The sequence below is a fragment of the Pelodiscus sinensis genome, chromosome 22 (assembly GCF_052426305.1).
Source record: "Pelodiscus sinensis isolate ZL-2025 chromosome 22, ASM5242630v1, whole genome shotgun sequence".
Lineage (NCBI taxonomy): Eukaryota > Metazoa > Chordata > Testudines > Trionychidae > Pelodiscus > Pelodiscus sinensis.
Window position 1 is genome coordinate 27,579,104 of NC_143073.1, and position 22,400 is coordinate 27,601,503.

At 75.1% G+C, this 22,400-nt stretch overlaps 2 protein-coding genes across 13 annotated transcripts in view; one reads left to right on the top strand and one right to left on the bottom strand.

Moving 5' to 3' along the window:
- The first annotated feature begins 599 nt into the window (after positions 1–599).
- On the top strand, positions 600–11,010 carry CBLC (Cbl proto-oncogene C). Of its 4 annotated transcripts, none has more exons than XM_089772823.1 (10): positions 606–1,084; positions 5,029–5,142; positions 5,533–5,689; positions 6,295–6,416; positions 7,545–7,682; positions 8,440–8,527; positions 8,616–8,747; positions 8,970–9,119; positions 10,314–10,421; positions 10,523–10,778. In XM_089772823.1, the coding sequence occupies exons 1-10, from the start codon at positions 738–740 to the stop codon at positions 10,649–10,651; spliced, it is 1,485 nt and encodes a 494-aa protein (XP_089628949.1). In that variant the 5' UTR covers positions 606–737; the 3' UTR covers positions 10,652–10,778. The 4 variants fall into 4 exon arrangements, with proteins under 4 accessions (XP_089628951.1, XP_089628949.1, XP_089628950.1 ...); XM_089772824.1 differs by lacking the exon at positions 10,523–10,778 and adding an exon at positions 10,878–11,010 and having other exon boundaries at positions 610–1,084; positions 4,996–5,142; XM_089772822.1 differs by having other exon boundaries at positions 612–1,084; positions 4,996–5,142.
- Positions 11,011–16,729: 5,719 nt separating this feature from the next.
- Positions 16,730–22,400, bottom strand: part of BCAM (basal cell adhesion molecule (Lutheran blood group)) — a 47,856-nt gene continuing 42,185 nt past the window's right edge. Inside the window, exons 12-16 of one of the 9 annotated variants that reach the window (XM_089772831.1) lie at positions 21,049–21,187; positions 20,814–20,840; positions 17,861–17,904; positions 17,188–17,308; positions 16,730–16,838 (exon numbers count right to left, since the gene is read on the bottom strand). In XM_089772831.1, coding sequence (XP_089628957.1) covers positions 17,189–17,308; positions 17,861–17,904; positions 20,814–20,840; positions 21,049–21,187 — 330 coding nt within the window. In that variant the 3' untranslated portion in view covers positions 16,730–16,838; position 17,188. Of the gene's footprint in view, positions 16,839–17,187; positions 17,309–17,785; positions 18,009–18,066; positions 18,270–20,813; positions 20,841–21,048; positions 21,188–22,400 lie in introns of those variants that run through there. The other 8 variants (XM_089772828.1, XM_089772826.1, XM_089772833.1 and 5 more) reach the window with 8 other exon arrangements.

Here is a 22,400-nt window from a genome sequence, read left to right on the forward strand (position 1 = left end):
GCCCCCCGGTGCCCCTCACTCCCGACCTGCAGCCTTCCCGGCCCAGCCCTATGCCCCCCCCAGCTCGGCCGGTGGTCCTCACTCCGAACCTGCAGCCCCCCCAGCGCGGCCGGTGGTCCTCACTCCGAACCTGCAGCCCCCCCAGCGCGGCCGGTGCCCCTCACTCCTGCCCCCCCAGCCCTGCTCTGCCCCCCCGCCTGCTGGTGCCCCTCACTCCCGACCGGCAGCCGTCCCGGCCCAGCCCTATGCCCCCCCCAGCTCGGCCGGTGGTCCTCACTCCGAACCTGCAGCCCCCCCAGCGCGCCCGGTGGTCCTCACTCCTGCCCCCCCGCCCTGCTCTGCCCCCCCGCCTGCTGGTGCCCCTCACTCCCGACCTGCAGCCCCTACCCCGCCCCCCGGTGCCCCTCACTCCCGACCTGCAGCCGCCCCCCCCCAGCCCGGCCGGTGCCCCTCACTCCGAACCTGCGGCCGGCCCGGCCCTGTTCACCGTCCCCGTCCCCCCCCCCCCAGCTCAGCCCTGCTCTGCCCTCAGCGCCCCGAGGTACACAGGCCCGAGCGAGCGGCAGGTGATGTGTTCACGCCCCCGCGCCGCCTCCCGTCCGGGGGGAGTGACCTCTCCGGATGTGGGGGGGGGGGCCCAGGGCCTCTTTGTGTGGCTCGCTCCTGCCCCCTCCCCCGCCAGACCCGCCCCGGCCCGGCCCGGCGCAGGAAGCGCGGTCTCCCCTCCGGCCAGGGCCATGGCGGCTGCAGGGGGGCCGGGCGCCCGTCGGGGTCCCTGCGCCCCGGGCGCGGCCACGCGGAGCGCGCTGGACAAGGCGCTGCAGGCGCTGGAGAAGCTGCAGGTGCTGGTGGAGCAGCCGGGCCTGGGGCTGAGGAGCAGCCCCCCCTGCCTGCCCCAGCTCCTGCCCCAGACGCGCCAGCACCTGCTGCGGATCCGGGGCCAGCCCGGGCCCGGCCTGAGCCGCCTCTGGGGGGCCGGCTACTTCCCCGTCTTCCTCAGCAACCTGCAGCGCAAGGCCAAGCAGGCAGCCCGGCTCTTCAAGGGGGACCCCGAGGGGATCTGTCAGGAGGGGTCGGCCTCCAGGTACTGGCCCCCGGCAGCGGGGCGGCGCGAGGCGGGGATGCCCAGGGCCGTGGGTCGGAGCGAGGGGCAGCGGAAGGGCTGGGCCGGCCGTGGGTCGGAGCGAGGGGCAGCGGTAGGGCTGGGCCGGCCGTGGGTCGGCAGCGAGGGGCAGCGGTAGGGCTGGGCCGGCCGTGGGTCGGAGCGAGGGGCAGCAGTAGGGCTGGGCTGGCCGTGGGTCGGAGCGAGGGGCAGCAGTAGGGCTGGGCCGGCCGTGGGTCGGAGCGAGGGGCAGCAGTAGGGCTGGGCTGGGCTGGCCGTGGGTCGGCAGCGAGGGGCAGCGGTAGGGCTGGGCCGGCCGTGGGTCGGAGCGAGGGGCAGCGGTAGGGCTGGGCCGGCCGTGGGTCGGAGCGAGGGGCAGCGGAAGGGCTGGGCCGGCCGTGGGTCGGAGCGAGGGGCAGCAGTAGGGCTGGGCTGGGCCGGCCGTGGGTCGGCAGCGAGGGGCAGCGGTAGGGCTGGGCTGGCCGTGGGTCGGCAGCGAGGGGCAGCGGTAGGGCTGGGCCGGCCGTGGGTCGGAGCGAGGGGCAGCAGTAGGGCTGGGCTGGGCCGGCCGTGGGTCGCAGCGAGGGGCAGCGGTAGGGCTGGGCCGGCCGTGGGTCGGAGCGAGGGGCAGCGGTAGGGCTGGGCCGGCCGTTTGTCGGAGCGAGGGGCACTGGCAGGGTAGGGCTGGGAGGGGTTGTAGGCTGAGATCGAGGGGCACCGGCAGCTGCGGGGGGGAGCCCAGGGCTGGGCTGGCTGTGGGTCAGGAGTGAGGGGCACTGGTAGCTGGGGGGGCTGTGGGTCCGGAGTGAGGGGCACCGGCAGGGCTGGGGGGGGTAGGGTAGGCCTGGGGGGGCTGTGGGTTGGGAGTGAGGGGCACCGGCAGCTGGGGGGCAGGGTAGGCCTGGGGGGCTGTGGGTCGGGAGTGAGGGGCAGCGGTAGGGCTGGGCTGGCCGTGGGTCGGCAGCGGGGGGGGGGGCTGTGGGTCCGGAGTGAGGGGCACCGGCAGGGCTGGGGGGGCCGGGTGGGCGGAGGGGGGGGGCTGTGGGTCCGGAGTGAGGGGCACCGGCAGCTGGGGGGGCAGGGTAGGCCTGGGGGGGCTGTGGGTCCGGAGTGAGGGGCACCGGCAGCTGCGGGGGGGAGCCCAGGCTTGGGGGGGCTGTGGGTCAGGAGTGAGGGGCACCGGCAGCTGGGGGGCAGGGTAGGCCTGGGGGGGCTGTGGGTCCGGAGTGAGGGGCACCGGCAGCTGGGGGGGGTAGGGTAGGCCTGGGGGGGCTGTGGGTTGGGAGTGAGGGGCACCGGCAGCTGGGGGGCAGGGTAGGCCTGGGGGGGCTGTGGGTTGGGAGTGAGGGGCACCGGCAGCTGGGGGGCAGGGTAGGCCTGGGGGGCTGTGGGTTGGGAGTGAGGGGCACCGGCAGCTGGGGGGCAGGGTAGGCTTGGGGGGGGGCTGTGGGTCCGGAGTGAGGGGCACCGGCAGCTGGGGGGCAGGGTAGGCCTGGGGGGGCTGTGGGTCCGGAGTGAGGGGCACCGGCAGCTGGGGGGGGGTAGGGTAGGCCTGGGGGGGCTGTGGGTTGGGAGTGAGGGTCACCGGCAGCTGGGGGGTAGGATAGGCCTGGGGGGGCTGTGGGTTGGGAGTGAGGGTCACCGGCAGCTGGGGGGTAGGGTAGGCCTGGGGGGGCTGTGGGTTGGGAGTGAGGGGCACCGGCAGCTGGGGGGCAGGGTAGGCCTGGGGGGGCTGTGGGTCGGGAGTGAGGGGCACCGGCAGCTGGGGGGCAGGGTAGGCCTGGGGGGGCTGTGGGTCGGGAGTGAGGGGCACCGGCAGCTGGGGGGCAGGGTAGGCCTGGGGGGGCTGTGGGTCGGGAGTGAGGGGCACCGGCAGCTGGGGGGCAGGGTAGGCCTGGGGGGGCTGTGGGTTGGGAGTGAGGGGCACCGGCAGCTGGGGGGCAGGGTAGGCCTGGGGGGGCTGTGGGTTGGGAGTGAGGGGCACCGGCAGCTGGGGGGCAGGGTAGGCCTGGGGGGGCTGTGGGTCCGGAGTGAGGGGCACCGGCAGCTGGGGGGCAGGGTAGGCCTGGGGGGGCTGTGGGTCCGGAGTGAGGGGCACCGGCAGCTGGGGGGCAGGGTAGGCCTGGGGGGCTGTGGGTCGGCGGTGAGGGGTGCTTGTCCATAGGGAGGGGCTGGAGGCTCCGGTCCTGCCCTGGTGAAAGGGCGCAGCCCAAGTTACTCAGTAACCAGCTCCCAGCAGCGCAAGCAGAGAGTCTGGGACGGTTAATGAACCAAAAATGGGAAACGCCCAGCCCTGCCGGTGCCCCTCGCTCCCCCCCGGCCCTGCTGGCCCCCCCCCCAGCCCTGCCGGTGCCCTTCGCTCCCCCCCCAGCCCTGCTGGCCCTGCCGGTGCCCCTCGCTCCCCCCCCCCGCCCCCGGCCCTGCCGGTGCCCCTCGCTCCCCCCCCCGCCCTGCCGGTGCCCCTCGCTCCCCCCCCCGGCCCTGCCGGCCCTGCCGGTGCCCCTCGCTCCCCCCCCCGCCCTGCCGGCCCTGCCGGTGCCCCTCGCTCCCCCCCCGGCCCTGCCGGCCCTGCCGGTGCCCCTCGCTCCCCCCCCAGCCCTGCCGGTGCCCCTCGCTCCCCCCCAGCCCTGCTGGCCCTGCCGGTGCCCCTCGCTCCCCCCCCAGCCCTGCCGGTGCCCCTCGCTCCCCCCCCCCTGCTGCCCTGCCCCCCACCCTGCCGGTGCCCCTCGCTCCCCCCCCCCCTGCCCCTGCCGGCCCTGCCCCCCCCCCAGCCCTGCTGGCCCTGCCGGTGCCCCTCACGCACCCCCCGGCCCTGCTGGCCCTGCCGGTGCCCCTCACGCACCCCCCCCGGCCCTGCCGGTGCCCCTCGCTCCCCCCCGGCCCTGCCGGTGCCCCTCGCTCCCCCCCCGGCCCTGCCGGTGCCCCTCGCTCCCCCCCCCGGCCCTGCCGGCCCTGCCGGTGCCCCTCGCTCCCCCCCCCGCCCTGCCGGCCCTGCCGGTGCCCCTCGCTCCCCCCCCCCCCCAGCCCTGCCGGTGCCCCTCGCTCCCCCCCCCCCCCAGCCCTGCCGGTGCCCCTCGCTCCCCCCCAGCCCTGCTGGCCCTGCCGGTGCCCCTCGCTCCCCCCCCCAGCCCTGCCGGTGCCCCTCGCTCCCCCCCCCGGCCCTGCTGGCCCTGCCAGTGCCCCTCGCTCCCCCCCCGCCCTCCCCCCCCGGCCCTGCTGGCCCTGCCGGTGCCCCTCGCTCCCCCCCCCCAGCCCTGCTGGCCCTGCCGGTGCCCCTCACGCACCCCCCGGCCCTGCTGGCCCTGCCGGTGCCCCTCACGCACCCCCCCCGGCCCTGCCGGTGCCCCCCTCGCTCCTCCCCCGGCCCTGCCGGTGCCCCCCTCGCTCCCCCCCGGCCCTGCCGGTGCCCCTCGCTCCCCCCCCCCTGCCCCCCTGCCCCCCCCAGCCCTGCCAGTGCCCCTCGCTCCCCCCCCCCCAGCCCTGCCGGTGCCCCTCGCTCCCCCCCCCCGCCCCTGCCGGTGCCTCTCACGCACCCCCCCGGCCCTGCTGGCTCTGCCGGTGCCCCTCACGCACCCCCCGGCCCTGCTGGCCCTGCCGGTGCCCCTCACGCACCCCCCCCGGCCCTGCCGGTGCCCCTCGCTCCCCCCCCAGCCCTGTCGGTGCCCCTCACGCACCCCCCGCACGGGCCTCCTGGTGCCCCTCGCTCCTGCCCTGCGCTCCCCGGCACTGCCGGTGCCCCTCACCTCCCCCATCTCAGGGCCTGTTTCTGGGGTGGGCAGAGTCCGTTGTTCCCCATGGCCAGGGATCCTCTCTGATACTTGCCCCCCAAAGTGTTGTCTGTGGTGGGGCAGGGGCACTTGGCCCCGTTCTCACCCCCCCCCATGGCTCTCCAGGAGGAAGCTGACCAAGCTCTCACTGATCTTCAGCCACATGCTGGCGGAGCTCCGGGCCCTGATCCCCGAGGGGCAGGACCAGGGCCACCAGTTCCGGCCCAGCCAGCCACCCGCCGAGGCCTTCTGGAGAGGAACCTGGGGGCCACGGTGAGATCCCGATACCCCCCCGCATCCCAGCCCCTCTCCTCCCCCCCGCCCCCTCCGGTATCCCAGCCCCTCTCCTCCCCCCCTGCCCCCAGTATCCCAGCCCCTCTCCTTCCCCCTGCCCCCCGCTATCCCAGCCCCTCTCCTCCCCCCCCTGCCCCCCCCGCTATCCCAGCCCCTCTCCTCCCCCCCCCCCCCCTGCCCCCCCCCCGTATCCCAGCCCCTCTCCTCCCCCCCTCCTCTCCCTCTCCCCCTCTCCCCCTGCCCCCCAGGTATCCCAGCCCCTCTCCTTCCCCCCCTGCCCCCCGGTATCCCAACCCCTCTCCTCCCCCCCTGCCCCCCAGGTTTCCCAACCTCTCTTTTCCCCCCTGCCCCTCCTCACTGCCCCTGCAGGAGCCTGGTGCCCTGGAGTGAGTTCCAGGCCGGGCTGCAGCAGGTGCATCCCGTGGCACCTGGCCCCATGGCCGCAGCCCTGCGAGCCACTATAGACCTCACCTGCAGCGACCACGTCTCCATCTTCGAGTTCCACATCTTCACCCGCCTCTTCCAGGTACAGGGCCAGTCCTGGGGAGACTAGGTCTGGGGGGGGCAGTCCTGGGGCCGGTCGGGGGGGGCAGTCCTGGGGAGACTAGGTCTGGGGGGGGCAGTCCTGGGGCCGGTCGGGGGGGGGGGCAGTCCTGGGGAGATTAGGGCTGGGGAGCAGGTCCAGGCCAGGGAAATGGGGGAGCCAGGCTGGGGAGATGCGGGCTGGGGGGCAGTCCTGGGGCCAGGCTGGGGGTGGCAGCCCATCCCCCCCACCTCTGCCCCTTCTGTCCTCTCCCTCCCACCGCCTGCTCCAGGCACCACCCCCATCTTGCAGGCTGCCCCCCCCCCCGGCAACGTTCGCTCCATGGGCCCAGCCACATTGCGGGGTGAGGGGCTCCTCCTGTGGCCCATCCCCCACAAGGCCCCAGTCCGCGCCCCTCCCCCCACGAGCAGAGCCCAGGTGCTGCCCTGAGCCCTAGCAGGATGCAGCGCTGACCCGTGGGCGGGAGCCGTGAGGGTTTCCGGCTAAGCAGCAGCCGGGGGAGCCGGGCCTGTGCGAAGGAAATGGGGTTTGTGTGGGGGAGGGGCTCGGAGACATGGGCACCCAGCACGACCCTCGTGGCCCGGCAGCCCTGGCCCACGCTGCTGAAGAACTGGACGCACCTGGCGGTGACGCACCCGGCCTACGTGGCCTTCCTGACCTACGACGAAGTGAGGGACCGACTGCAGCCCTATTCCAACAAGCCAGGCAGGTAGGCACCCATGGGCAGGGCTGATGGAGAGATCCCCCCTCCCGCTGAGCCCCAGCTCCTGCCCCACAGCGCCCCCTAGTGCCGCTCTGGGGCCAGCCCTGCGGGCCTCGGACAGCGCCCCCTGCTGAGCCCCAGCTCCTGCCCCACAGCGCCCCCTAGTGCCGCTCTGGGGCCAGCCCTGCGGGCCTCGGACAGCGCCCCCTGCTGAGCCCCAGCTCCTGCCCCACAGCGCCCCCTAGTGCCGCTCTGGGGCCAGCCCTGCGGGCCTCGGACAGCGCCCCCTGCTGAGCCCCAGCTCCTGCCCCACCCCAGCGCCCCCTAGTGCTGCTCTGGGGCCAGCCCTGCGGGCCTCGGACAGCGCCCCCTGCTGAGCCCCAGCTCCTGCCCCACAGCGCCCCCTAGTGCCGCTCTGGGGCCAGCCCTGCGGGCCTCGGACAGCGCCCCCTGCTGAGCCCCAGCTCCTGCCCCACAGCGCCCCCTAGTGCCGCTCTGGGGCCAGCCCTGCCGGCCTCGGACAGCGCCCCCTGCTGAGCCCCAGCTCCTGCCCCACAGCGCCCCCTGCTGAGCCCCAGCTCCTGCCCCACAGCGCCCCCTAGTGCCGCTCTGGGGCCAGCCCTGCGGGCCTCGGACAGCGCCCCCTGCTGAGCCCCAGCTCCTGCCCCACATCGCCCCCTAGTGCCGCTCTGGGGCCAGCCCTGCCGGCCTCGGACAGCGCCCCCTGCTGAGCCCCAGCTCCTGCCCCACAGCGCCCCCTAGTGCCTCTCTGGGGCCAGCCCTGCCTGCCTTGGGACAGCACCCCCTGCTGAGCCCCAGCTCCTGCCCCACAGCGCCCCCTAGTGCCGCTCTGGGGCCAGCCCTGCCTGCCTTGGGACAGCGCCCCCTGCTGAGCCCCAGCTCCTGCCCCACAGCGCCCCCTAGTGCCACTCTGGGGCCAGCCCTGCCTGCCTTGGGACAGCGCCCCCTTCTGAGCCCCAGCTCCTGCCCCACAGCGCCCCCTAGTGCCGCTCTGGGGCCAGCCCTGCCTGCCTTGGGACAGCGCCCCCTGCTCGCCCCCTCTCCACTCTCTGCCATGTCCCCTTGCACCCCCTGAGGCTTTGAGGTCTCTCCCCACTGACTTTGTCCCCCCAGCTACGTGTTCCGTCTCAGCTGCACACAGCTGGGCCAGTGGGCCATTGGCTACGTGAGCCGGGACGGCCGCATCCTGCAGACCATTCCCGAAGAGCGACCCCTCTTCCAGGCACTGATCGAGGGCTACAAGGAAGGCTTGTGAGCGGGGGGCTGGCGGGGCGCGGCTTGTGAGCGGGGGGCTGGCGGGGGGCGGCTTGTGAGCGGGCGGCTGGCGGGGGGCTGGCGGGGCGCGGGCTTGTGAGCGGGGGGCTGGCGGGGGGCGGCTTGTGAGCGGGGGGCTGGCGGGGCGCGGCTTGTGAGCGGGGGGCGGGCGGGGGGCGGCTTGTGAGCGGGCGGCTGGCGGGGCGCGGCTTGTGAGCGGGCGGCTGGCGGGGGGCTGGCGGGGCGCGGCTTGTGAGCGGGGGGCTGGCGGGGGGCTGGCGGGGCGCGGCTTGTGAGCGGGGGGCTGGCGGGGGGCGGCTTGTGAGCGGGGGGCTGGCGGGGCGCGGCTTGTGAGCGGGGGGCTGGCGGGGGGCGGCTTGTGAGCGGGGGGCTGGCGGGGGGCTGGCGGGGCGCGGCTTGTGAGCGGGGGGCTGGCGGGGGGCGGCTTGTGAGCGGGGGGCTGGCGGGGCGCGGCTTGTGAGCGGGGGGCTGGCGGGGGGCGGCTTGTGAGCGGGGGCTCTGCTGGGCCGGGGGGCAGAGCCCCACAAGGTGCCCGGAGTCTGCGATTTGGGCCGGGGGGTTGTTTCTGCCTTGGGGCAGCCGCAGGAGGGAACTGGCTGGCCGGGCTCAGTGGGCCCAGGGCCCAGTACCCTGGATTGGGAGAGGGGCCCCCTGTGGGACCAGCCCTGGGTCTGGGTGTGGATCCAGGGAGTGGCGTCAGACCAGCCTGGCCTCAGTTTCCCCTTCCTCCCAGTTACCTGTATCCCGACGGGAGGAACGTGAATCCGGACCTGACGGCGCTGATGGAACCGACGCCTGAGAACCGGATCGAGGTCTCACCGGTCGGTACCAGGGCTGCCCCCCCCCCCGCGCGCCACCGCCCCCCCCCCCCGCCTGGGCAGGACCAGCCTCACCCTCCGTGTCCCCCAGGACCAAGCCCAGCTCTATTCCCAGATGGGCTGCACCTTCCAGCTCTGCAAAATCTGCGCCGAGAACGACAAGGACGTTCGCATCCAGCCCTGCGGGCACCTGCTGTGCGGGGGCTGCCTGAGCGCCTGGCAGGTGGGTCCGGCCCCTCCCCCCCGGGGCGCCCCCCCCGTCCGGCCCCCCCCCCCCGGGGCGCCCCCCCCGTCCGGCCCCTCCCCCCCGGGGGCGGCCCCCCCCGGGGCGGCCCCCCCCGTCCGGCCCCTCCCCCCCGGGCGCCCCCGCCGGCCCCCCCCCCGGGGCCCCCCCCCGTCCGGCCCCTCCCCCCCGGGGTGGCCTTGACCCTCCATCTCCTCTCAGCAAGCGCAGGCCCAGACCTGCCCCTTCTGCCGCCGGCAGATCCAGGGGCAGGAGCAGATTCGCATCGAGCCGCAGGCGGGGGGGGCCCCGGAGGACGACGACCTGGAGGACGTGGAGCTGGTGCTGCGGGAGCTGGCCGCCCTGAGAGAGGTGGGGGTGGGGCTGGGGATAGGCAGTGGGGGGGGCGACAGGAGGGGGTGGGGGTGGGGATAGGCAGTGGGGGGGCTGGGGTGGGGGAGGCGACAGGAGGGGGTGGGGGTGGGGATAGGCAGTGGGGGGGCTGGGGTGGGGGAGGCGACAGGAGGGGGTGGGGCTGGGGATAGGCAGTGGGGGGGCTGGGGTGGGGGAGGCGACAGGAGGGGGTGGGGGTGGGGATAGGCAGTGGGGGGGCTGGGGGCTTGGGATAGGCAGTGGGGGGCTGGGGTGGGGGAGGCGACAGGAGGGGGTGGGGGTGGGGATAGGCAGTGGGGGGCTGGGGTGGGGGAGGCGACAGGAGGGGGTGGGGGTGGGGATAGGCAGTGGGGGGGCTGGGGTGGGGAAGGCGACAGGAGGGGCTGGGGGCTTGGGATAGGCAGTGGGGGGCTGGGGTGGGGGAGGCGACAGGAGGGGCTGGGGGCTTGGGATAGGCAGTGGGGGGCTGGGGTGGGGGAGGCGACAGGAGGGGGTGGGGGCTGGGGATAGGCAGTGGGGGGGCTGGGGTGGGGGAGGCGACAGGAGGGGGTGGGGCTGGGGATAGGCAGTGGGGGGGCTGGGGTGGGGAAGGCGACAGGAGGGGCTGGGGGCTTGGGATAGGCAGTGGGGGGCTGGGGTGGGGGAGGCGACAGGAGGGGGTGGGGGCTTGGGATAGGCAGTGGGGGGCTGGGGTGGGGGAGGCGACAGGAGGGGGTGGGGGCTTGGGATAGGCAGTGGGGGGCTGGGGTGGGGGAGGCGACAGGAGGGGGTGGGGGCTTGGGATAGGCAGTGGGGGCTGGGGTGGGGGAGGCGACAGGAGGGGGTGGGGGCTGGGGATAGGCAGTGGGGGGGCTGGGGTGGGGGAGGCGACAGGAGGGGGTGGGGCTGGGGATAGGCAGTGGGGGGGGCTGGGGGTGGGGAAGGCGACAGGAGGGGCTGGGGGCTGGGGATAGGCAGTGGGGGGCTGGGGTGGGGGAGGCGACAGGAGGGGGTGGGGCTGGGGATAGGCAGTGGGGGGCTGGGGTGGGGGAGGCGACAGGAGGGGGTGGGGGTGGGGATAGGCAGTGGGGGGCTGGGGTGGGGGAGGCGACAGGAGGGGGTGGGGGGGCAGGGAGACAAGGGGCGTATGGGGTGCAGGAGGAGCTGAAGCCAGCCTCCTGACTTTCACCACAGGCAGGGCACCCTGGGTTCCCCCCCTGCCCAGACCCCAAGCTACCTGGCCCCCCTGTCCCCCCCCGGCTGGACCTGCTGCAACCCAGGACCCTGGACCCCGGACCACAGGTGAGCAACCCTGGCTGGGGGGGAACTGCAGTGAGTGTGCAAGGGAATGTGAGTGTGCAAAGTGCATCCCCTCTGGTGTAACCATCCCCCTCTCTCTCCAGGCCCCCCCAGTTCGCCCCTTGGGCCAGCCCAACCAGAACCGCGATGACTGGCTGTGGCATCGGCCTCTGCCCCCCCCTCCCAGGCCTCGGGGGCTGCCTGCCCTGCCCCTCCCCCAGGGACCCAGCTGAGGGGGGCAAGGCGGGGGGGGGGGCACCGTGAGTGATGGAGAGGCCAACGGACGGGAAAGAGCAGGGCCTCGCCCTTCTGCCTCCCCCCCCAGCTCTCCCTGCGCCCCAGGAGTCCGGGGGGGCTCAACCCGGGTGAGTCTCTTACTGCCCGACCCCTCCCACTTGCTCCTGCCCCAGGGCCCCCACCCCCTCCCTGCCTGTCCCTGACGTGTGTGTCTCATTCCAGGCATCCCCCGCCGGACTCCTGCCGAACCCACCAGCGAGGGGGGGCTGATCCTGCCCCGGACGGCCGGACCCGCCTAGGGCCTCTGCAGCACCTCGGCTCCGCTCCCCGCAATAAAAGAGATGCAGGGACCAGACACCCCCACCTGTGTCCGGGCTCTGGCTGTGGGGGGGGAAGCTGTGATGCCAGCGGTGGCCACTAGGTGTCACCAGCACCCCACAGGGCACCTCTGCCCTTTCAACCCCCCCAGGAGGTTCATCTTGGGGGCTGGCCCTGGGGGGGGGGGGGAGCTGGGGCAGGGGTGGGGGGAAGCGTTTGGCTGTGGGGAGGCTTGGCCTCTTCCTAGACAGAGGGGTGCTCCATCCTCCCGCCCACCCCCAGCGGAGCCCATGGGGTCGCCTGGGGAGGGGGGGGGACCCCGGGCCAGAGTTGGGGAGCTAAGACCCTCTGTCCCCCTCCCCCGCTCTGAGGAGACGGTGCCTCGGCGGGGCGGGAAGGGGAGAGTATCCAGGGAGTCCCCAGGGCTTGGCTGGGCCCCTCCCCTCCCCCCCACGCCCTAGCCCCTCCTATCCCGGCTCCTGCAGGGGGGCTGAGGCCGGGCTGAGCTCGGTGCTGCTGAAGGCGGGTCCCTGGCAGCCGGTTCAGTCGGCCTGGCTTGGTACAGCCTGTGTCCCCTGCCCCCGTTGCTTTGGCTCCAGGCCAAGGGGGTGCAGCTGCCCTGGGGGGGGGCGCATGCCAGCTGGGGCACTTGGGGGGGGCGCATGGATTTGTAAGCGGGGCCTGGGGGCTGCGGGTTGCCAGTGGCGCTGGGGCGCAGCGCCCGGCCTGTGGTTGTCCCGGGTCTGGGCTGCAGGCTGGGGGGCTGGGGGGTGCCAGTGGCGCTGGGGCGCAGCGCCCGCCCTGTGGTTGTCCTGGGTCTGGGCTGCAGGCTGGGGGGCTGGGGGGTGCCAGTGGCGCTGGGGCGCAGCGCCCGGCCTGTGGTTGTCCCGGGTCTGGGCTGCAGGCTGGGAGGCTGGGGGGTGCCAGTGGCGCTGGGGCGCAGCGCCCGGCCTGTGGTTGTCCCGGGTCTGGGCTGCAGGCTGGGGGGCTGCGGGGTGCCAGTGGCGCTGGGGCGCAGCGCCCGGCCTGTGGTTGTCCCGGGTCTGGGCTGCAGGCTGGGGGGCTGGGGGGTGCCAGTGGCGCTGGGGCGCAGCGCCCGGCCTGTGGTTCTCCCGGGTCTGGGCTGCAGGCTGGGGGGCTGGGGGGTGCCAGTGGCGCTGGGGCGCAGCGCCCGGCCTGTGGTTGTCCCGGGTCTGGGCTGCAGGCTGGGGGGCTGGGGGGTGCCAGTGGCGCTGGGGCGCAGCGCCCGGCCTGTGGTTGTCCCGGGTCTGGGCTGCAGGCTGGGGGGTGCCAGTGGCGCTGGGGCGCAGCGCCCGGCCTGTGGTTGTCCCGGGTCTGGGCTGCAGGCTGGGGGGTGCCAGTGGCGCTGGGGCGCAGCGCCCGGCCTGTGGTTGTCCCGGGTCTGGGCTGCAGGCTGGGGGGTGCCAGTGGCGCTGGGGCGCAGCGCCCGGCCTGTGGTTCTCCCGGGTCTGGGCTGCAGGCTGGGGGGCTGTTCCTGAGCAGGCTCTGCCCCGCCCTGCACAAGGCAGGAGGGTCAGCTAGAACCTGTGCTGGGGGCGAGTGGCCTGGTCTGGGGGGGCAGCTGCCTTCTCTGCCCCCCCCCGTGACCCGGAGAGCCACGTTCTGAGGGTGGGGGCTGGGCTCCCGGGTGCCTGCCCCTGAGCTGTGGGGCCAGGGGAACGGGGCCCTCGGTGTTGTGCTCAGGAGCCCCCTGGCTGCTGTAGCCAGACCCCCCCCCCCCAGCAGTATCGGGGCCCGGGCAGCCAGAGAGGGTGTAGCCAAGGAGTGCAGGGAAAAGGGGGCAGAGTGGGGGGCTGGGAGCCAGGCCTGCTGGGTTCTCTCCCCGGGAGCAGAGCCGGGCCTGCTGCGGGGGGGGGGGGGGGGCTGGCCGCCTGCAGCGAGCGGAAGAGGGTCGTGCCGCAGGGGCTGCGGGGGACGCGCCTGTTCCAGCCCGGCGGCCAGGAAAACGCGCTGATGCAGCAGAATCCCTCGCGTGCCTGGTGACCTGGGCCGCAGCGACCCCTGAATTGAGCTGGGCTCTCCTGGCCGTCAGCTACAGCCCAGCCTGCAACCTCGGGTCTGGGCCCCAGGCTCTTCAGCCCTCCAGGGCCTGAGCGTACCTGCCTGGGGGGCTGCGCACCCCACGCCCACAGCCATTGACACCCATGCGGCGCCTGACGCTGGGGTGCACGAGGGCAACAGGTGCCTTCCCCTCTGCAGAGGGGGAGCGGTGAGAGCGGGGGGGTTTCTGGTGTGTACTGAGGCCGTCTCGCGCTGCTCCTGCACCCGCATCGTGTTGCTCCCGTCACCCGCCTCGCTCTGCTCCCGCTCCCCTCGCGCCCGTCACCCGCCTCGCGCTGCTCCCGCTCCCCTCGCGCCCATCACCCGCCTCGCGCTGCTCCCGCTCCCCTCGCTCTGCTCCCGCTCCCCACACCCGTCACCCGCCTCGCACCCGTCACCCGCCTCGCTCTGCTCCCGCTCCCCTCGCACCCGTCACCCGCCTCACTCTGCTCCTGTCACCCGCCTCGCTCTGCTCCCGCTCCCCTCGCACCCGTCACCCGCCTCACTCTGCTCCCGCTCCCCTCGCGCCTGTCACCCGCCTCGCTCTGCTCCTGTCACCCGCCTCGCTCTGCTCCCGCTCCCCTCGCACCCGTCACCCGCCTCGCGCTGCTCCCGCTCCCCTCGCGCCCGTCACCCGCCTCGCGCTGCTCCCGCTCCCCTCGCGCCCGTCACCCGCCTCGCTCTGCTCCCGCTCCCCTCGCTCTGCTCCCGCTCCCCTCGCACCCGTCACCCGCCTCGCGCTGCTCCCGCTCCCCTCGCGCCCGTCACCCGCCTCGCGCTGCTCCCGCTCCCCTCGCGCCCGTCACCCGCCTCGCTCTGCTCCCGCTCCCCTCGCTCTGCTCCCGCTCCCCTCGCTCTGCTCCCGCTCCCCTCGCACCCGTCACCCGCCTCGCTCTGCTCCCGCTCCCCTCGCACCCGTCACCCGCCTCGCTCTGCTCCCGCTCCCCTCGCACCCGTCACCCGCCTCGCTTTGCTCCCGCTCCCCTCGCGCCCGTCACCCGCCTCGCTCTGCTCCCGCTCCCCTCGCGCCCGTCACCCGCCTCGCTCTGCTCCCGCTCCCCTCGCACCCGTCACCCGCCTCGCGCTGCTCCCGCTCCCCTCGCACCCGTCACCCGCCTCGCTCTGCTCCCGCTCGCCTCGCTCTGCTCCCGCTCCCCTCGCACCCGTCACCCGCCTCGCTCTGCTCCCGCTCCCTTCGCTCTGCTCCCGCTCCCCTCGCACCCGTCACCTGCCTCGCTCTGCCGGTGGGAAGTGGTCCCCAGAAGGCAGAGGGGTCGCCGGTGTAACCCTGGGGTGCCGCTCAAGGAGGCGGGTTGGGGGTGCCCCCCCTTGTGGGGAGCTAGGGACCGGCTCACGCCAGGCTCAACACCTGGGTTTGGCGTTGCAGAGCCTAGCGCTGAGGTGTCCAGGAAATCACTGGAACAGCAGCGGGACCCCCAAGGCCTGAGCTGGTCGGTCCCCAGCTCCCTGCAGACCTTAGAATGGGACCCAACCCCAGAGGGACACGGGCTACATCCCCAGCCCTCTCCACGGGGCCCCGCCCGCCCAACACGGGAGCTGGGTGCAGCTGGGTGATGTTTTGCCTGGAATCTGCAGCAGGCAGGGGGTGAGCGGCTGGGGGCGGGTGCCCAGTGGCCGAGGGCGAGGCGGTTTTGGCTGGGGAAGAAGGGGGCCTGGCAGGCCTGGAACAAGGAGTCTGAGCTGCGACCCAACAGATCTTGTGTTCTACCTGCCGCCTGAGAGTCCCCTCTGGCTGTGGGTGGGGGGCTCCCCCACCCTTGTGACACCTGTCCCGGTGCCTCTGCCCTGCGCGTGGCCCAGCAGTACTGGGTGCAGACCGAGAGCTGGGGGGGGCAGGGCGCCCATGGGACACTGGCAGACCGAGAGCCGGGGGGGGGGCAGGGCGCCCGTGGGACACTGGCAGACCGAGAGCCCGGGGGGGGGCAGGGCGCCCGTGGGACACTGGCAGACCGAGAGCCCGGGGGGGGGCAGGGCGCCCGTGGGACACTGGCAGACCGAGAGCCCGGGGGGGGGGGGCAGGGCGCCCGTGGGACACTGGCAGACCGAGAGCCGGGGGGGGGGGGGCAGGGCGCCCGTGGGACACTGGCAGACCGAGAGCCCGGGGGGGGCAGGGCGCCCGTGGGACACTGGCAGACCGAGAGCCCGGGGGGGGGGGGGGGGCAGGGCGCCCGTGGGACACTGGCAGACCGAGAGCCCGGGGGGGGGGGGCAGGGCGCCCGTGGGACACTGGCAGACCGAGAGCCCGGGGGGGGGGCAGGGCGGCCGTGGGACACTGGCAGACCGAGAGCCCGGGGGGGGGGGCAGGGCGCTCGTGGGACACTGGCAGACCGAGAGCCCGGGGGGGGGGGGCAGGGCGCCCGTGGGACACTGGCAGACCGAGAGCCCGGGGGGGGGGCAGGGCGCCCGTGGGACACTGGCAGACCGAGAGCCGGGGGGGGGGCAGGGCGCCCGTGGGACACTGGCAGACCGAGAGGGGGGGGGGGGGGGCAGGGCGCCCGTGGGACACTGGCAGACCGAGAGCCGGGGGGGGGCAGGGCGCCCGTGGGACACTGGCAGACCGAGAGCCCGGGGGGGGCAGGGCGCCCGTGGGACACTGGCAGACCGAGAGCCGGGGGGGGCAGGGCGCCCGTGGGACACTGGCAGACCGAGAGCCCAGGGGGGGCAGGGCGCCCGTGGGACACTGGCAGACCGAGAGCCGGGGGGGGGGCAGGGCGCCCGTGGGACACTGGCAGACCGAGAGCCCGGGGGGGGGGGGGCAGGGCGCCCATGGGACACTGGCAGACCGAGAGCCCGGGGGGGGGGCAGGGCGCCCGTGGGACACTGGCAGACCGAGAGCCTGGGGGGGGCAGGGCGCCCATGGGACACTGGCAGACCGAGAGCCGGGGGGGGGCAGGGCGCCCGTGGGACACTGGCAGACCGAGAGCTGGGGGGGGCAGGTGTTACAACCTTTAATACTCGCCTCAATGCAGCGTGTGCCTGGGTCCTGGGGGGGAGGGATGTGGAGCCCATAGGGGGCAGCGTGTGCCAGGGGGGCCTGGAGCCCATAGGGGCAGCTTGTGCCTGGGTCCTGAGGGGGGGGGGATGTGGAGCCCATAGGGGGCAGGGTGTGCCGGGGGGGCCGTGGAGCCCATAGGGGGCTGCGTGTGCTTGGGGGGGGGGCCGTGGAGCCCATAGGGGGCAGCGTGTGCCGGGGGGGCCGTGGAGCCCATAGGGGGCAGCGTGTGCCGGGGGGGCCGTGGAGCCCATAGGGGGCAGCGTGTGCCGGGGGGGCCGTGGAGCCCATAGGGGGCTGCGTGTGCCGGGGGGGGCCGTGGAGCCCATAGGGGGCAGCGTGTGCCGGGGGGGCCGTGGAGCCCATAGGGGGCAGCGTGTGCCGGGGGGGCCGTGGAGCCCATAGGGGGCTGTGTGTGCCGGGGGGGGGGGCCGTGGAGCCCATAGGGGGCAGCGTGTGCCGGGGGGGCCGTGGAGCCCATAGGGGGCTGCGTGTGCCGGGGGGGGCCGTGGAGCCCATAGGGGGCAGCGTGTGCCGGGGGGCCCTGGAGCCCATAGGGGGCAGCGTGTGCCGGGGGGCCGTGGAGCCCATAGGGGGCAGCGTGTGCCTGGGTCCCGGGGGGGCAGGGAGCCACCAGGTGTCTGCAGACGTCGACACCAGAAGCAGTAAATGCCCCTCCCTCTCCAGGGGGGCCACGGGGGCCACGTCCGCCTTCTCCTGGCCAGCCCCGGCCTCCTCTTCCTCGGGGAGGGGCTCCTGGTGCAGCTGCTCTGCGGGGGTGGGGCTCAGCACTGGGGGGGGAGGAGAGACTCACACAGTGACCCCATGTCCCGAAGCCACCCCTCACCCGCCGACTCCAGGCAGCTCCCCTCCCCCGGCGCTGCTTGGCTTGAAGGCAGCGCCCCCAGCTCCCCCCATTGCAAAGCCACGGCCCCCCCCGGCCCTGTCGCTGCCCCACTTAGCCCCACGGCTCACGTCATGGCCCCCAGCTCCCCCCATTGCAAAGCCACGGCCCCCCCCCCGGCCCTGTCGCTGCCCCACTTAGCCCCACGGCTCACCTCATGGCCCCCAGCTCCCCCCATTGCAAAGCCACGGCCCCCCCCCGGCCCTGTCGCTGCCCCACTTAGCCCCACGGCTCACCTCATGACCCCCAGCGGCCCCCCCACTGCCACCTCTGGGGCTCAGCAGCCCCGTCTGCTCGTGCCCCTCGTCCGTCTTCATCTCCACAGCCGGGGCCTCCACGCCGCCCTCCTTGGACGCCCTGCGGGACAGAGCCCTGAGCCAGTGAGCCCGAGGGGGGAGCCCCGAGCCGGTGAGCCCGAGGGGGGAGCCCCAAGCCAGTGAGCCCGAGGGGGAGCCCCGAGCCAGTGAGCCCGAGGGGGAGCCCCAAGCCCGAGGGGGGAGCCCCGAGCCAGTGAGCCCGCGGGGGGAGCTCCGAGCCGGTGAGCCCGAGGGGGAGCCCCAAGCCCGAGGGGGGAGCCCCGAGCCAGTGAGCCCGAGGGGGGAGCCCCGAGCCGGTGAGCCCGAGGGGGAGCTCCGAGCCGGTGAGCCCGAGGGGGGAGCCCCAAGCCCGAGGGGGGAGCCCCGAGCCAGTGAGCCCGAGGGGGGAGCTCCGAGCCGGTGAGCCCCGAGGGGGGAGCCCCGAGCCGGTGAGCCCGAGGGGGGAGCCCCGAGCCCGGAGGGGCGTGGAGCAATGGTGGGTTTGGGGAACAAGGGGCCGGAGGGCCCAGGACCTCACCCCAACTTGTGACGGAGCCCTGGGCAGCTGCCACGGGGGGGTGCCCTGGCAGGGGGCTGGGCGGGGGCGACTCACAGCGATCTCTTCTCTCCCGCCCCGCAGGGCAGCTGCCCCCGGCGCTGCAGGCAGTAGAGGAAGCCGACGATGATCAGAAGCAGCAGGACACAGACCACGACAGCCACGACCGCGGCGCTGCTGCCCCCCTGGGGCTCAGAGCCCCCCGCTGTGGGGAGAGCAGGGTGCTGAGGCCGGGCCCCTGGGCCCCCTCCCAGTGCAGCGCTGCTGCCCCCCTGGGCTCAGAGCCCCCCCGCTGTGGGGAGAGCAGGGTGCTGAGGCCGGGCCCCTGGGCCCCCTCCCAGTGCAGCGCTGCTGCCCCACTGGGGCTCAGAGCCCCCCGCTGTGGGGAGAGCAGGGTGCTGAGGCCGGGCCCCTGGGCCCCCTCCCAGTGCAGCGCTGCTGCCCCCCTGGGGCTCAGAGCCCCCCGCTGTGGGGAGAGCAGGGTGCTGAGGCCGGGCCCCTGGGCCCCCTCCCAGTGCAGCGCTGCTGCCCCCCTGGGCTCAGAGCCCACCGCTGCCCCCACCTGCAGAGCCCCCCGCTGCCCCCGAAGAGAACCCCCACTCCCCCGCGCACAGAGCCCCCCCACTGCCCCTGTGTGCAGAACCCCCCAGCCACCCCCTGCACACACAGCCCCCCACTGCCCCCCACTGCCCCTGTGTGCAGAACCCCCCAGCCACCCCCTGCACACACAGCCCCCCACTGCCCCCCGCTGCCCCTGTGTGCAGAACCCCCAGCCACCCCCTGCACACAGAGCCCCCCACAGCCCCCCACTGCCCTGTGTGCAGAACCCCCCAGCCACCCCCTGCACACACAGCCCCCCACTGCCCCCCACTGCCCGTGTGTGCAGAACCCCCCAGCCACCCCCTGCACACACAGCCCCCCACTGCCCCCCACTGCCTCTGTGTGCAGAACCCCCCAGCCACCCCCTGCACACACAGCCCCCCACAACCCCCGCTGCCCCTGTGTGCAGAACCCCCCAGCCACCCCCTGCACACACAGCCCCCCACTGCCCCCCACTGCCTCTGTGTGCAGAACCCCCCAGCCACCTCCTGCACACACAGCCCCCCACTGCCCCCTGCTGCCCCTGTGTGCAGAACCCCCCAGCCACCCCCTGCACACACAGCCCCCCACTGCCCCCCGCTGCCCCTGTGTGCAGAACCCCCCAGCCACCCCCTGCACACAGAGCCCCCCACTGCCCCCCACTGCCCCTGTGTGCAGAACCCCCCAGCCACCCCCTGCACACAGAGCCCCCCACTGCCCCCCACTGCCCCTGTGTGCAGAACCCCCCAGCCACCCCCTGCACACACAGCCCCCCACTGCCCCTGTGTGCAGAACCCCCCAGCCACCCCCTGCACACACAGCCCCCCACTTTCCCCCGCTGCCCCTGTGTGCAGAACCCCCCAGCCACCCCCTGCACACAGAGCCCCCCACTGCCCCCCACTGCCCCTGTGTGCAGAACCCCCCAGCCACCCCCTGCACACAGAGCCCCCCACTGCCCCCCACTGCCCTGTGTGCAGAACCCCCCAGCCACGCCCTGCACACACAGCCCCCCACTGCCCCCCACTGCCCCTGTGTGCAGAACCCCCCAGCCACCCCCTGCACACACAGCCCCCCACTTTCCCCCGCTGCCCCTGTGTGCAGAACCCCCCAGCCACCCCCTGCACACACAGCCCCCCACTGCCCCCCGCTGCCCCTGTGTGCAGAACCCCCAGCCACCCCCTGCACACACAGCCCCCCACTGCCCCCCACTGCCCCTGTGTGCAGAACCCCCCAGCCACGCCCTGCACACACAGCCCCCCACTGCCCCCCACTGCCCCTGTGTGCAGAACCCCCCAGCCACCCCCTGCACACACAGCCCCCCACTTTCCCCCGCTGCCCCTGTGTGCAGAACCCCCAGCCACCCCCTGCACACACAGCCCCCCACTGCCCCCCACTGCCCCCCGCTGCCCCTGTGTGCAGAACCCCCCAGCCACCCCCTGCACACACAGCCCCCCACTGCCCCCCACTGCCCCCCGCTGCCCCTGTGTGCAGAACCCCCCAGCCACCCCCTGCACACACAGCCCCCCACTGTCCCCGCTGCCCCTGTGTGCAGAACCCCCCAGCCACCCCCTGCACACACAGCCCCCCACTGCCCCCCGCTGCCCCTGTGTGCAGAACCCCCCAGCCACCCCCTGCACACACAGCCCCCCACTGCCCCCCACTGCCCCTGTGTGCAGAACCCCCCAGCCACGCCCTGCACACACAGCCCCCCACTGCCCCCCACTGCCCCTGTGTGCAGAACCCCCCAGCCACCCCCTGCACACAGCCCCCCACTGCCCCCCACTGCCCCTGTGTGCAGAACCCCCCAGCCACCCCCTGCACACACAGCCCCCCACTTTCCCCCGCTGCCCCTGTGTGCAGAACCCCCCAGCCACCCCCTGCACACAGCCCCCCACTGCCCCCCACTGCCCCCCGCTGCCCCTGTGTGCAGAACCCCCAGCCACCCCCTGCACACACAGCTCCCCACTTTCCCCCGCTGCCCCTGTGTGCAGAACCCGCCCCGCCCCCACCTGCAGAGCTCCCCTCCCCTGCACACAGAGCCCTCTGCTGCCCGTGTGCAGAAGCCCCCTGGCCACCCCCGCACACAGAGCCCCCCCGCTACCCCTGTGCACAGAGCCCCCTGGCCACCCCCGCACACAGAGCCCCCCCGCTACCCCTGTGCACAGAGCCCCCTGCCGTCCCCCACATACAGAACCCCCTGGCCGCCTCCTATGTGCACAGCCCCCCTCTGCGCCCGCCTGCAGAGCCCCCCACTGCAGGGACACCAAAGGGTCTGCGCTTGGCCCCTTGGCATGAATCCCCTGCCCCCCAGCACCCGCCCATCCAGAGCGCGGGGTCCCCTGGCCAGCACGAGCGACAGGGACCCCACCCCCAGTGCCAAACAGCCTGGGGGACCCCCTTTGGCACAGCCCCACGGGGGAGGGGCACTCACCTGCCGGAGGGGTCGCTGCCGCCGGTTCTGCCGTGGGAGGGAGAGACAGGTCAGTGCCCCCCCAGGCCCCGTGCCCCCACCAGCCCCGTGCCCCCCCCCCGGCCCCGTGCCCCTCCCCCGGCCCCGTGCCCCCGCCGGCCCCATGCCCCCCCCCCCCCGACCCCGTGCCCCCCCCGGCCCCGTGCCCCCCGCCGGCCCCGTGCCCCCCGCCGGCCCCGTGCCCCGCCCCACTCACCGATCACCAGGGCGAAGTGCTGCACGGCCTCCCCCAGCCCATTGCTGGCCCGGCACCAGACTCCAGCCTTGGCCAGCGCCGCCGTCACCTCCACCGTCACCGCGCTCGTCACCCGGCTCCCCGAGCGGCTCACCACCGGCTGGGGGGACAGAGGGTGAGGGACCCGGCCACGGCCCCCTGCCGCCCTGGCTGTCTGCGCAGAGCCGCACACCGAGCACGCCTCGCGGGGCTCTCCAGTAGGGCTCTGCACCGGCACTGGGTGTCCCCTGTGCACGAGGACTCACTCTGCTACTCCTCCCCCGTGCACGAGGACTCACTCTGCTACTCCCCCCTCGTGCACCGGGACTCACCCTGCAACCCCCCCTCGCACCCCATGCACGAGGACTCACTCTGCTACTCCTCCCTCGTGCACCGGGACTCACTCTGCAACCCCCCCTCGCACCCCGTGCACGAGGACTCACTCTGTTACTCCCCCCTCGCACCCAGTGCACTGGGACTCACTCTGCAACCCCCCCCTCGCACCCCGTGCACGAGGACTCACTCTGTTACTCCCCCTTTGCACCTCGTGCACCGGGACTCACTCTGCAGCCCCCCCGGGCACCCAGTGCACTGGGACTCACTCTGCAACCCCCCCTCGCACCCCGTGCACGAGGACTCACTCTGCTACTCCCCCTTCGCACCCAGTGCACCGGGACTCACTCTACAATCCCCCCCCCCCGTCCCATCCAGGCTGAGCCCCACAGCAGCACGGGAAGGTCATGACCCCCACTTGGCCACCCAGCGCTGACCCCCTCCCCGTTCCCAGGCTCAGTTTCAATTCTGGACGCCTCTGAAGCTGCCGACCTGCAGCTGCCACTAGAGCAGCTGGACTGAGGTGGAAAGAGAGGAGCTCCCTGCTTCAGGGGGGTGGAGAGAAGGAAGCTTCTGGCTGGGGGAGGCGCAGAGAGGGAGGCGTGGCCGGGGGGCGCAGAGGGGGGGGCGCGTCCGGCTCGGGGGGGCGCAGAGAGGGGGCGCGTCCGGCTCGGGTGAGGCGCAGAGAGGGGGGCATGCCTGGCCGGGGGGGGGGGGGCGCGCAGAGAGGGGCGCGTCCGGCTCGGGGGGGGGGGGGGGGCGCAAGAGGGGGGCGTGCCCGACTGGGGGGGGGGGCGCAGAGAGGGGGGCGTGCCCGGCCGGGTGAGGTGCAGAGAGGGGGGCGTGCCCGGCCCGGGGGGGGCGCAGAGAGGGGGGCGTGCCCGGCCGGGGGGGGCGCAGAGAGGGGGGCGTGCCCGGCCGGGTGAGGTGCAGAGAGGGGGGCGTGCCCGGCCGGGGGGGGGGGGGGGGCGCAAAGAGGGGGGCGTGCCCGACTGGGGGGG

Coding starts and splice junctions, on each gene's coding strand:
- CBLC (XM_089772822.1), top strand. CDS start 738: ATGGCGGCTGCAGGGGGGCCGGGCGCCCGTCGGGGTCCCTGCGCCCCG. Junction 7,683..8,439: donor GAGGGCTACAAGGAAGGCTT/GTGAGCGGGGGG, acceptor CCTTCCTCCCAG/TTACCTGTATCCCGACGGGA. Junction 8,528..8,615: donor ACCGGATCGAGGTCTCACCG/GTCGGTACCAGG, acceptor CGTGTCCCCCAG/GACCAAGCCCAGCTCTATTC.